The 14,782-nt window shown below is 29.0% G+C and overlaps 1 protein-coding gene across 1 annotated transcript; it reads left to right on the forward strand.

The window, feature by feature from the left end:
* Positions 1-4,838: 4,838 nt before the first annotated feature.
* LOC108339182 (probable hexokinase-like 2 protein) lies at positions 4,839-7,988 on the forward strand. The gene is made up of 9 exons (XM_052872091.1): positions 4,839-5,293; positions 5,407-5,557; positions 5,678-5,851; positions 5,933-6,007; positions 6,112-6,267; positions 6,430-6,528; positions 6,633-6,763; positions 7,231-7,312; positions 7,414-7,988. Exons 1-9 carry the CDS (start codon positions 5,022-5,024, stop codon positions 7,741-7,743), a joined length of 1,470 nt encoding a protein of 489 aa, XP_052728051.1. The 5' UTR covers positions 4,839-5,021; the 3' UTR covers positions 7,744-7,988.
* Positions 7,989-14,782: the final 6,794 nt, after the last annotated feature.

A 14,782-nucleotide genomic window follows, 5' to 3' on the forward strand; every position in this document is an offset into this window, starting at 1 on the left:
AGGATCTAATAAATATAAATGGTTAAAGTATTACAAATTGCTAAAAATAATTAAAAAAGTACATTACACGTTCAATAATAAAAAAAAAAACTTATCTTGTAAATCCTTAATCATAACATGAAAACAATATAATAGGAAACATTTTCCTAATACAGGCTCTGCAAAATCTTATAAAGGCTATAATTTACTAATAATACACCAAATGTTGTGGAAGAAGTTGATTAATTTTAATGATTGCCATTGGATCATGGGTCCACATGACATTGTCAGAACTATTAAAATTTAACATGGGAAACCACTTAAACCTACCCAAAATTTTTAGATCTGCTTGCTAATATCTAGGAATCATTTAAATAAACACACAGTCGCAAACTTCTGGGTTGTAGCGCAAAGTTTATATTATGTTCACTAATATTAAAAAGAAAAATTTTTAAGATGAACATATTAAAAATTATCTAGATCGACAATTAATTAAAATAGATAAATGTAAACATGTATTAGTCTTTGCGCGTTACAAGACGTTTAATTAATAGAAAATAATTATTCTTTTAAAATAAAATATTGCCAATTTAGTCTTAAATAAATTTGTATGTATGTGTATACAAATTCTTGAGAAAGTATTATTTATGGAAAAAATAATTATATTGCACGATATCATGTTCTATACATTATTATAGTTAAAACAAATATAACAATGTCTAATGCTCTCTGGACATAAAATAAAACTATCTTTATCATTAATAATACATTATAATTATACATCAACTTGTATGTTGCCAAGTCGATTTGATCAGAGCATGATCACTTCCATCCTTAATTAGTCTAATGGCGTGAGAATGCTTTATGATTTTATTTTAAAAAATTCAGTATAGATTGAGATTTGAAGTCTCATGACTCATTCAAGATGTGCAAAGAAAAACTCGTAGGAGACTTCAACCGAAAAAAAAAATGCAAAATTTGTTTCTTATTCATGGATATTGATTGTTAAATGAATTCTAATGTCATTTTTTTTTTGTATTTTTCTAATTTAATATTTTTTTAATTCTTCTATAAGATATATTTAAATAAAAATTGATGTTCCATACAGGTGGGTGCATAATTTTGGTACCCAAAGAAAGAAAGTAATAAGGAACAAAATTTAATTTGAACCATAATACATATACACTTTTATTTTACATAGATGTATTAAGAAAAATATTATTTGACACACCTAAATTTTTTACATTCATTTGATACTATTTTTCCTTACTTTTTCCTCTCTTCTTTCTTGAAAAAATACAAAATTTTACACTTTTATGACTATTTTATCCTTGTATATCCTATGTCAAATAAATGTAAAAGTGTGTCATAGTATCATTTCTCCTCGATTAAATATTTGTTTTTCTTTTCTTTTTATTTCTCTTTTCTTATCATGTCATATTTTGTAAATCTATTTTTTTTTCTCTCTTTAAATATATATTAGGTATTGATCGCTATTTTGAAGGTGTATTATATATTAATAATTTTCTTATAGTTTTTGAGTTCTTGTATTACATTAGGTAAAGGGGGAAAATGCTATAAAAGGATTAAGGTGAGAAACAGTAGAAGTTTTGAACCTTACACAGCAGCGGAGAGATCTCGGAGGTAGCTTTGACGAGAAGAAGATAGTTGCATTACTTTAAACTCCAAACTTAACTAAGACAATCTTCCAAAAAAAAATACTTAACTAAGACCGCATTATTAAGTTTTCATTATTAAAAATCTAATGTACTTATTATAGTGTTTATCACGATAGTGATAGTAGTTTTTTTTAATATCTTTAATTAAATAGTTAAATGACCACGAAATCATGATACACGTGGTTAGAATGACAAGTACAACACTAAAACAGTTGTCACACGTTAACATGTATTAACTGTTAAATTTCAGCTAATCTTTCCGTTTAAACTTAATTTGAGTGATTAGTATATACTATCTCACCTTCACCAGTAGCAACATTGAAAAAGATCTAAATTTAATTTTGGTATAATTTTAACGGTGATGTTTTATACTTTTATTTGTTTATAAATCGCATTAAATATAGTTTCAATTTTGAATTAATTATTAAAAATTCAATTATTTAAAAATTATGTTGAATATCGTTTAGAAAGAAAATTTGTATGGTAATGTATAGACTTTAAACATTAAACTGCATACAAAAGAATAACAAAATTTTCCGGTCGTGGTTTAAATGTGAACATTAAGGATTTGTATCTCTCTTATATTTTTCGAACAACTAATTCTATAATTTAATTGTACATTAAATTTACCTGTCTTTTTCTTTTTCTCATGACAGTCGACTCATGTCTTAGGACTTTCTTTAAACAATCTGACTTGATTTTATTATTTTCGTTAAAACATAAAAACTTGAATAATCCCAACATGATTTCACTTGTGCAATACTTCTTGGTTGCACGTGTTTTTTAAGGCAAGTGAACTAATGTATTAAATGGAAAGTCTCCCATAGTTTTAATATTGATTTGTTCCTTTCACGCATTATTTTTCCAAATTTTGCCACTTCAATTTTTTCTTTTTTATTTGGATCAAACTCAATATACTACAAAGAAAATGAATGGGAATACAACAAACCGACCAGCCCAAAACTGACCAAAACATGGACGGCATAAGAATTTACGGGCATAGGTTGTTGTGTTATTCATTTGTAGTTTTGTCTGTGGACACGATGAGACTCTTGACACATCAATCGGCTCATAAACTGTGGTCGGCGATCTTCTTATTCCAAACTTCCAGGAATAGAAAAAAAAACATCATCATATCCATATTGAAATAATCCATCTTCTCTTTTTCCACTACCTTTATACGGAAGACTCTACCACACACCAACTTTGAAAAACCCAAACACTTTCGTCAGAAAATTCCACCGCTACTCTGCGTTCCTTTCTGATGCAATGTAATTTCCAACTATAATTTTATAAATCTGATATATTTGAATAAATTCTATATATAGATATATGGAATGACAGGAATATTAGAACCAGAATTGATATTGCTTATTCTAAATTGTATAATTTGTCATATTACAATTTGGTATGATAGAAACATAACACGATAACAACCAACTCATACAAACCTAATCAACTGTGCCTCCCACTATTTTCCTTTGCTGTCTTCATTCAGCCAACGTATACGTGTGTTTAAAAATATGTTGGTGGGGTGGTGAAAGGAATTTCTTTGCATTTTTTAGTTGAAACTATTTTTAAATTTAGATTATGTCACCAACCAATCCCTAAGTTTTCTCAAATTTTATATATTTTTTCAGTGTTTTGTCCTTTTTTGAACCCATCTCAATTCTTTTGAAAAGTGAGAGAGGCACTCGAGCACATCTTGAAAAACGCATCATTATGTGTGTCTTTGAATTGGAATGATCAAATCAATTTTATATTAATATCACTTTAAAGAAAAGCAAATGCAATAATACATGCATTTGAATTTTCTAAAAAATTATTTTTATGCTAAATTTAACAAAAAAAATAGAATCTAAAGTTAATTATAGTAACTGGTTTATATTTAAATCAATCAATGATTGGATAAAAATTGATGAAAAATATATATGTAGAAATTAATTTATTAATTACTAATCACAATCTCTAAAACCTCCCTTATGGGAAAATTATTACAATAAAATATTTTAAGATTATAATATGGTATTTACTAATTTTATCATCTAACAAAAGAGATTATAAACAATTATATATAAGATATAATTTCTTTCTTAAAAAAGCAAAGGAAAAAAGAGATCATGAGTTTTCTTCTTAAACATGGATGTATATTTTGTGCAACATAATTGTATTTAAATAAAATGAAATCATTATGAATAAGAAAGTTTACTCCGCAAATATTGAATGAATTGAATATTTAAAGATTAAATTAGAAATGAATGATTAAACCAAACTGCATAAATTTTTAATAGAATAATACAAGATGATATGATAAAAATGTAGAATGACTTCACGTGGGTATATATTCCCATCTTCTTATACCTTTGGTCTTGTGATTTTGTCGTTTTTGTGGTGACGCCATCTTTCTCATCAATTACTCCAACTAAACGACAACAACGCTCAACAAACTTTCGTCCGTATATCTCTCAAATCAAAAGTGTCAATATTTTTATAAGACAACACCTGTTTCGTTGATGCCAAATTGCCATAATGAGACAAAGAAAAAAACCTTGACTTTAGATCCACTTTTTTATTTTTTTTCAGGAATAAAATCAATGTATCCTCTTTTTTTTGGGATGTATGATGTAAGGGAGATACAGATTTTTTTAAATAATAACATAATGAAAAAAATAAAGAAAATAATTTTCTGCTGAGTTTATTGACATGCATCACCCCGAGTATCAACTTTCTCCTGAATTCAACGAAATGGGTTTCAGCACCACATATTTGACATGTTGGTTCATGTCCAACAACTGTCAACTTTCTGCTACCAAAATTTCAAATTTAGATTCCATAATTGCATAATTAATCTGTATGTAGAAGGTATTTTCAAACTTTATGTGAAAGGTATTTACACCGTGACTAAAAAGTTAGCTTTTTGCAGTGCTAAAAGTTAGGAATAGACAAGTTAATATAATTGTGCCACGACTTTTACACACCCATATAAAAAACGTTAAATTTATTTAGGTAACTTTTAGACACCCGTATACCAAATTGTAAATCTTGCAAAATCATTTCTTAGAAGAAATTAAATGTCTAAAAACAAACATTAAGCACTTTAGATTTTGGACCCTTGTTTGTTATTGTTCTATTAGCCCAAGCCCAAGCCCGAGCTAGGGACGTAGTTGGGTAGGCTTAGACCAAGGGATTAGCCCATCTGTGTGAGTGAGCTCTCAACCCATACAATTCCATGATACTCGTTCCTGTGTACTGGATTAGCGGATTTCAGTTATTTGGGTTTTTTTTTTTTGGGAGAAATGAAAATAGAGAAGAATGTTTTATTGAGTTGAGAGATCTTTGATCTGAAAATATCGGTGTTGGAGGATGAGGAAGAATGTGGTGGTGGTGGTGAGCACAAGTATTGCGGTGGTGGTGGTAGGGGCATTGATCAGAAAGTGGAAGCAATGGAAAGAACAACAGTTGAGGAGAATGAAACAAATAATAAGAAGGTTTGCTAGGGAAAGTGCCACCCCATTAAAAATTCTTTGGCAAGTAGCTGATGATATGGTGACCAGCATGGAAGACTCTCTTGCTATTACCGATGATTCACCCTCTCTCAACATGGTCGTTTCCAATGCTACATCGCTCCCACTCGGGTACATATTTCTCTTTTTCATCATCGTATGTGATTTTAGTGAGGAGTATTTTCATCTTCTCTATGTAAAATTTTTTCTTAAAAAAAAAAATAACATTGATTGACACTTGGCAGAGATGAAGAAGGATTCTTTTATGGGGTTAGTTTGCATGGAAGGAATTTGTTGATGTTGTGTGCGCGACTCGGAGGAAAGAATAAGCCTATCTCTGCCTTACAAAGACAACATATTTCCATCCCTGATGCTGTCATGGCTGGCTCTTCTCTGGTAATTTTACCATAAATATTAATTGAAAAATGCTTTTTAGACACCATTATCTTAGTTTCATTTTATATGAATCTATGCATGCATTATAATGCCCCCAACACCTCAAACTTGTTTTACCAGGAGATAAATGATTACATAGCTAAAGAGATAGCTGAGTTCGTTTCGGCGCATCCTGAGATTGAGGACAGTGCACCCGCCAAAAACAAGAAACTCGGCTTCACATTGGCATATCCAGTTGATCAAGCTATGCCTTTCTCGGTGACAGCATCAGAACACAAAAACGCAAACAACCCAGTTGAGTTTAATTAGTACACATACATAAATGCTAATCCTTTTTCGTGTTGGAAGACTAAAACACTCACGTTGTGGAAGCAGGTTCGCCAAGGAATGGTGAACGACTTAAATCGAGCGTTGACGAACCATGGAATGAAAATGCACGTTGCCTCACTGGTTAGAACCCTATCAATTCATTTTGTAAATGTTACATTTTCTGGGGTATGTCTGTCTTTCCACGTCTGAAGCAATAGCAGATTCAAAACATTAATACTGAATAGGTTGATGAAACTATTGGAGGCTTGGCCGGTGGAAGATACTATAACAGGGAGAGCGTGGTTGCAGTTAACCTTGGCACCACCACAAATGCTGCTTATGTAGAACCAGCAGAGGACGTTGCCAGCGATCTCTCACAGTCTTCCAATTCAAGGGAACAGGTTAGTTAATTACTATTACAATATCCATGCTTGTACCAGAAATTATCAAATAGTCCTCAACAATAATTAAATATATGCTATGAAGAGATTAGTTGAATGTAAAGGTATATCTCAACTGTGAATTAAGCAACTTAAGTGATTAATTCGGTTGTAGTATTGCAGGTGATTAGCATGGAGTGGGGAAACTTCTATTCCGGTAATCTCCCTTCAACATTGTATGATGACATTTTAGATGCTGAAAGCTCAGATCCTGGTGGCCGGGTATAGATAGCTCCTGAAATCACTGTTGAACATTTACCATTGTTATAAATACATACCAATCATCTACAATTGGCAACTGAGTCTTCTGTTTTTTACCTCATCAGCCTTTCGAAAAGCTTATTTCAGGAGAGTTTTTGGGAGAAGTTGTAAGACAGATCTTGTTGAAGTTGGCCAAGGAAACAGCCTTGTTTGGATGCAGAGTGCCTCCGAAGTTAATGACTCCCTATTTAGTCAGGTTCCTCACCCATAAATACTCCATCTATCGGAAGCCTTTATCACTTTATTGCATAACTTTTTCTGTGTTTGGGTCAGAATTTATTTTTTTCAATGAAAACGAATTTGTAAAATTGTTCTCGATTAAATTTTAAAATTACTCTCTTAAGATCCTTCTAAACATTGTTTACAATTATAACTTTTAGAACATATAGGTGAGAGATCCTTTCTGATTCATTTAATGCGTTTAAAACACTGTTAAAAGATTCTTTTTTTATTATAGAATCTGACCACGTGCCAAATCTCATCTAGTTTAGACTTTACAGAACAGAAATGGGTGAATTTTAGAAAAGCTACCAAAGTTTTCCATATAATTTAAGAAACTAATATGATCCTACTTCACTTAGAAAATCAATGAGCTAGCATGAATGAATAAGTAGTAGAGACATTGTAATTCAAATAATGAGACTTATTTGACACCTTGTGCAGGTCCTCTGATATGGCTGCCATGCATCAAGATACGTCGGAGGATCGTGAAATAGTGGGTGAGAAACTGGGAGAAATTTTCGAGGTAAGAATGTACACTTCACCTTTCCAATGATAAGATCCATGCCAGCGAAAAAGGTACAAAATGAATTAACATGTAGAAAATGCATATTCGACAAAGCACAGATCCATAATTGTTGTCCAATGGCACGGGAAGTGGTGGCTGAGGTGTGTGACATAGTAGCAGAGAGGGGTGCACGATTAGCGGGAGCAGGAATTGTGGGAATAATTAAGAAGCTTGGAAGAATTAAGAATAGAAAGAGTGTGGTGACGGTGGAAGGTGAGCTTTATGAGCACTATCGCATTTTCAGAAACTACCTTCATAGCGGTGTGTGGGAAATGCTTGGCAAAGATTTCTCAGACAATGTCATCATTGAACATTCACATGGTGGTTCTGGAACTGGAGCTTTGTTCCTTGCTGCTGCTCAAACTCGAGCACACAGTTCAGATTCTTGACCCTTTACACTCAACACTTTTCTTTTCTTTTGAGCTTGCTGTTCTGAGAAGAAAAATACATAATGATGATGATGATGATGCTTGAGCTAAAAAGAAGAGTTTCTATTTGCCTTTGAATGAGTTAATATTTTTCATTGAGTGATTTTGGACTCATTATAAATGGACATGTGGTATGCACGGGTGGATGCACTAGCTAAATTGGGCTGCTGGTGATTGTAGACAACAGTTATTTATTGAGTTTGGACATGGACTACCTTGAAATTGTCCTTTTTGTTTTTGCTTATAAAGGTTTTTTGAGATTGGATCTCAACGATCATACTATTACCGTATCGGTTTGTCCTCATTCAACGTCGGAAATTCGCATAAAAGAAAAGCAATCTACATTAAAATATAAAAATGGTTGCTGATTTTTCTATATATATCTATCTATCTCAGAATTGTTAACCACCTGTGAACAATAATATACAAAAGAAAACAACAGGACTTGGCCCATTATATTCAAGAAACAATTTTGCCATGTTTTTTAATGATATGTGGACACCAATATAAACATCTTTTTCACCCCATTTTTACTTTCTATTCTTCTTCTCTTCTATAGTATTTATATTTCTTTCTCTTCTTTCTCATTATCTCAGAGAGTACTTGGTCTCTTTATCCTAGCATTTTATCTTAATACGTTCCATCATGATTGATTTATCCCAAATGATTATGAAAGTGAATCCAAGACGAACGTTCGATGTGTTTGTTATGGATTATGGAGGAATCCGTAGATGGTGCAAAAGGCTCTAAGGAGAATGGATATCGATGACATAACTTGATTCTATGCCTATAGAAAAACTATTTATTTTCTATAATTTATGAAAAAATCCACAAAACACTAAACCTAGACTCGATGTATACTTGAATCGACTTAGCTTGACATAGATCCTAGTCCACTTAGTCCGAACTAAGCTTTATTCGATTCAACCTCAATTGGTCTTGAGATTACTCGATCCAACTTCATCTTGGGCTAACTCGAGTAATGTAGACATAATATGACTTAACTCAACCTAGACTCAAGTCAATTAGGCTTAATCTTTCTTAGTTCCACTTATGCATTGTTAACTTGGTTTGACTTGACCTAACTTGACTTAATGTGTGTAACTTAGTTCGATATAATTTAGGTTTAATCGAATCTAATTTCACCCAAAGCTTACCAATTTGACATAACTTTAGCTTAACTTAACCTTTAATTTGACCCAAACAGACCAAAATTGACATAAGTTTAACCTAGTACAACTAGAATTACATTCTAACTTGAGCTCAAGCACTACCCAATTTGACTTGGGTTTGGCTTGGGTAAGCCCAACCTAGATCTAACCTATCTAAAGTTGACATTTGCCTGGCCCAGTCTTACTTGTCTAGAGTCTCATCCAACCTAATATTGCAAGCTTTAACCTAATCCAACTTGATAGTAGATGAGTTGGATTCAACTCAATTGATCTTTCATTACTTGAACTTGATTTGGTCTAACATTTCATAGCTTGAACTAACCTATATTATTTTGATTTTAAATTTTTAAAATTTTAATAATTATTTAATTTATCTTCAATTAAAAAGATTGTTATGATATTGACAAGTGTATCAAATCACAAGTAATAAAGTGGAACATCCATATATTGTTTTTTTCAAGAGACTCACATTTGTTCAGTGAAACTATGATTATTTAGTGATTAAGGCTTAATGACTTTGAAATATTACAAAAGGTTTAATTTTTAATAAGATAATTCTAATTCTAGAAAGCAATTAAATTTATGAAGTAAATTATACGATAGAGATCTCACCGAGATTGGGTTTCATGTACCAATTCAATGTGAAAACATTAAATAATATACTTTCAATTTTTACTCTAACATTCACAACTAACAAGTCCTAATTCTTTAGAGACAATTCTAAACTTTATTAATAAAAACCTAATCTCTTATATGTTTTTACCATAAGTTTGCATTACACTCATATATTTACAATGACTAGTTGATTAAACTTTATGTCTAAAAGCAAAATCTGTTAGTTGTTCTATCCCAATCAAGATTCTAAATTATTTTCCAATAATTAGATACCATAAAATGAAAAATCAATAATCATGAAATTAAAAACAAGAATAGAACACTGAGTGATGGAAAAAAAATATCGAATAGTTGAAATCACAAAGAGTGAAAATACACTACATATAACTTCAATTAATAAATAAGAGAGTTTGTTGCTCCTAAATATTATGAGCACTAGAAAATGGATAGATGATGAAAATAATGGTGATGATGAGTGACTTCAACCTCTATAATGCACCTCTATCGTATCTCTTTTAGATTTAGTTCCATTTTCCTCCGAAAGATTGTTTTCTAAATTTGTGACACACTCTATTTAATGTTTTTCGAAAGTACATGTTGTTGGACAAGATAGAATTGTTGAACGACTTGAGTCTTCTCACTGGACGAACTAAAACTTATTAGATTTAAAAATTATACTTGAATAATAATCCTTAATATATTCTTAAATCTTATGTAATTTTTACTGATCTACCTAATATTTCACAAATAAATCTAAATACTTGCATTTTCATAAATTATCTAATAAATCTTTAATTATTTTAGAAAATAATAATAATATAAATAAAAGATCAAAATAAACATAATAAAAAAAAACGTGATAACAATGATCAAGATTCAACTTAATATTCAAAAACATGAATTTAAATCTGAGATTGATAACTTTTTTGCAAGTATACCAAATCGTTCCAAGTAATACAGTGAATAAGTAAAAGTATGGTCTCCCAAGGGTTTGTGCAACACATGACAATTCTTCCTTTTATAACTCAATTAGACATCAAAATGCACAAAACAATACAAGAAACTCTTTTTGGTATTTTATCAAACAGTTGGGGTGCAGGGAATTTATTTTTAAAAGAAACTTCATTGGAATTGGGTTTCATGAATCATATGAAGATAAAACTTTGCACAATACATCATTATTTCATTCAAACATTCACATCAAGGCATACTAGTCTTAATCCCTTAGCAACTAGTTCTAAATTTATATATCAAAATGGTAATCCCTTAGTCAATTTAACATACAATTTGCATTAAGTCTGATGCTAAGAATGACCAAGTTATTGAGTCTATCTCTAGATCCCAAATCACTTAGGTGCTCTATCTATGTTCATGTTCAAAGTTACTTTCCAGTAATAAGAAACATTCAAATAACATTATATTTTCATACAATGATAGTAAATTCAAGAAAGAGCATATGAACGAACAATCATATATTGAACAAGAAAATTACATCAGAGTGAGTTCATTACATCCAATTCCAACGAAAGAAAAATTTAACTACTTCTAGATATCTAGAACGTACACATTTGAAGCAATCTCTTGCAACAATGGTGTCTTGATGCATTGAAGTAGTCTCCAGAAGTTCGTGAGATGTTTTCATTTCTTTCCTTTATCTGGAACTTCTGTCAGGAGTTCTTTCTGTCTATTTCCCACTTTAAAAGCCAATTGAAAAAATAACTAATTCGCTAAGCGCACAACTCTTTATGCGCTAAGCGAATATTCAAGTGCAGCATATCTTTAATTGTCATTTATTCGCTCGAGTTGTGCTGGTGCGCTGAGCGAATAAAACTCTATTTTGTTGAACGATGCTGGCTTAGCTTGAAACATCTCACAGCACTTTATGTATAAATTCCTATACACATTTATTACACATTTTCCTATTTTTAATTACAACTTTTCAAAGAGGAAAACACATTATTTCATAAATAAATAAAAATTTTGAGTTCATTAATAAGTTTGAAAACATGTATTTTCATACTTATCAGATATAACCCGTTAAAATATATCTAAAAAATATAAAAATTTACATAATTATGAATTTGAATTTTGTTATCGATTCTAAATAGCAAGCCGCCTATGTATATAAATATTAAATATTTGAGATCAATCCATTAAAATATATCTAAAATAATATAAAAATTTATATAATTATGAATTTGAATTCTGTTATCTATTCTAAACAGCAAGCTGCCTATGTATCGAAATATCAAATATTTGCATAAAAACTCGGTGGGAGTAGGATATGGCAATAGGAAATTGCAGTGGTGGGGAGTGGTGTAGATTTCGAAAATCTGCCATTATTCCAACTCTTCAATTCTTTATCTTCTCATTTCTTTTCTATACCTGTTTCAATGGATGTTAAGATCAATTTATAAGTTTTATGTCATTGGGTTCAATTCGTGTGAGGTTTCGGAATGTTAAAACAAAACACATTCTTAACTTCGTAGATACAAAGGGTAAAATATTGAATTAAGTTTATTGTTTTCGACCCGTTTTCCTTTACTCAATCCATATTTTTAAAATTGACCATATACTAAAATATGTTTTAAATTAAAAGTTACATAAATATATGTTAAAAAGTAGAAAATAAGTAGTTGAGAAATCATATCATGCTATTAATGATTAATTAATACCAATGTATAAGTTTTACTTCACATTTGGCTCACCCACTGCGTAAAGTGGAAGAAGCCAAGAATAAGATAGATGAGGAAGTTATGATGAAACAAGTAAAGAAGTGGGCGTGGTGGAGATAAGAAAGTTGAATGAGACTTTTTCTTAAATTATAATGTGAGATTCGATAAGACTCCATCATCTAATTTAATAAAGTAAACAAGTAAATGAAAATTGGATAAGACTCGGTTAAATCTTGTTTAATCAAGACTGATTTTAGAAAACGAATAAAGAAAAAGAAAACATAATGAGGTTTTCTTTGTCAAAATTAAGGGTAGGTGAGATTGATAGGGGTAGACATAGGTTTGTACTAAATAAAACACTTGCTAACCTTATAAATATTCTTTCCTAGCAACTTGTAGCGTTTTTTATACATAGTTTATGTGCTACCTTTTAAAATATCAACATCTAGTTTTCTATATTTGTTAATCTTTGCAATATTTATTAAATTTGTATCTTACCCTTCTAAATAACGTAAATTTTATCATACTTTTGAATATGACAACGACTTCATAAATAAACTTAATGAAAATATGGCATTTACTTAACATAAGCTATTTTTATTTTTTAACATTTTGTGTTTAAAATCTTTTAAGACAATGTATAAGTTAATAATACAATATACAAACTGAAAAAAGTAGAATATTAAAACTAAATAATATAACTAAAATACTTTATACATGAAAATTTTAGAATTTTTAAACTAATTAAAAATTAAATTTTAAATACCTAAAATATATTTTATAAAGTAAAGAAAATTGATTTAAAAATATGGTAATTAATTCTACCAATTATTTTAATGAAAAATTAATCAAATAATTATAATTTTATTTAAACTCAAAGTAGGCATTTTACTCCTAAATAATTTTACAAAAAAATAGTCATCTCATTTTTAACCACTTACAAATGATAAAATAAAATATTACAAGATTGATAAAAAAACAGATTATCTCAAAATATATATATTATTGAAATAATTATGTAAAAAGTATAAATAATTATAACAATAAATATAAATATAAAATAACTAAGGATAATTAGAGCTTTTGATTTGCAACCTATTTCCACCAAAAGTGTATCAATATCTACCTCTCATTTTTTTTCACATAATAAAGTAAGGTTTAATCATTTAGATAATCTCAATTTTTGGTGATCTTTCTTAAATAGGTCATTTAATTTTTTTTCTTCACTGGGTTTCTATTTTTAAAATATTTAAACAATTAGATCTTTGTAGTTAATTTCATATTAACACTGTTAAAGAGAATGTTAAGTGTCAACTCGTAATTTATTTAGATTTTTCAAAAAAAAATTAATTATTTTGATTTTTAATTTTAATTTTTCAAAAATAAAAAATTTGTCACATGCAAACTGTGTCACATAATACTAACAATTGCTATTAGTTACTGTGAAGCCACGTGCCACTTTTACTCTCAGTATTTTACAAAATTTATATCTTTTTAACAAGATATGATGGTTAAAAAACCAGGGAGAGTTTATTATTAAAGAAAAATTGTTTTCTTACTCATATTATTGTCGATCTAGTCTTTTATTATAAATTCTAGCATTTAAATAATGATGTCCTCACTCTCGTCACTGTTTTCATTAATAAAACAAAAATTTCACAAATTTTCAAAATATTGTATTTTTTTTTCATGAGTATTCTTATACTTAATTGTCTATCACTTTCAATCTACCTTCTACATTTACATGCCTAAAATAAGTAATAGCTCCTATCAAAACTTAAAATATTCATTATAAGTTCAAAATTTAATTTACATCGCAAAAGATATTAACTTAGTTTTATTTAAAAAGTTAGAAAACATTATAATCATATAAAAGAATGTTTTTATGAAATATATAAACAAAATAAACACTAATTTTAACTCGATCCCATACATATACAAATAAAAAGAGATTTTAACATTAATATGAAAAAAATGATCTTTTATATATATATATATATATATATATATATATATATATATATATATATGTGCGCGCGCGCGCGCTTGCTTATGTTTTTATTTAATAGATAGCAACAGAGTATGTATGATATTAACGGTATTTTTTATTTTCAAAGTAAAAGTAAAAATTGATAATTTTTTCTTATTTTCTTGAAGTAAAAGTTGATATTTATTTCCATTTATATTATTACTATATATAAGATTTATGTTTCATATAAGTAGTGCGTATAATTCTGCGAGTTTATGTATTGTTATAATAATTAAAAGGTATAAAAATAATGATAAACATTTTATTTTATTTTTAATACAAGATTATTTTTAATGTCTTTTTATATATCTATTTCTAACCAAACAACTTTTATTTTCATTAATTTTTCAATTTTTTAAATAAAATCATGTTACACACGACTATAATTTTTGAAATCTCAGTTATACTAATATTTTAAAATCTATCAATTATTTATTATCAGATAAAAATTTATTAAAAAAATGAAATAAAATAATATAAAACTTATTTTTTTTTCTTTTTTAACTTAT

This window comes from Vigna angularis, chromosome 1 (assembly GCF_016808095.1).
Source record: "Vigna angularis cultivar LongXiaoDou No.4 chromosome 1, ASM1680809v1, whole genome shotgun sequence".
NCBI classification, from domain to species: Eukaryota; Viridiplantae; Streptophyta; class Magnoliopsida; order Fabales; family Fabaceae; genus Vigna; species Vigna angularis.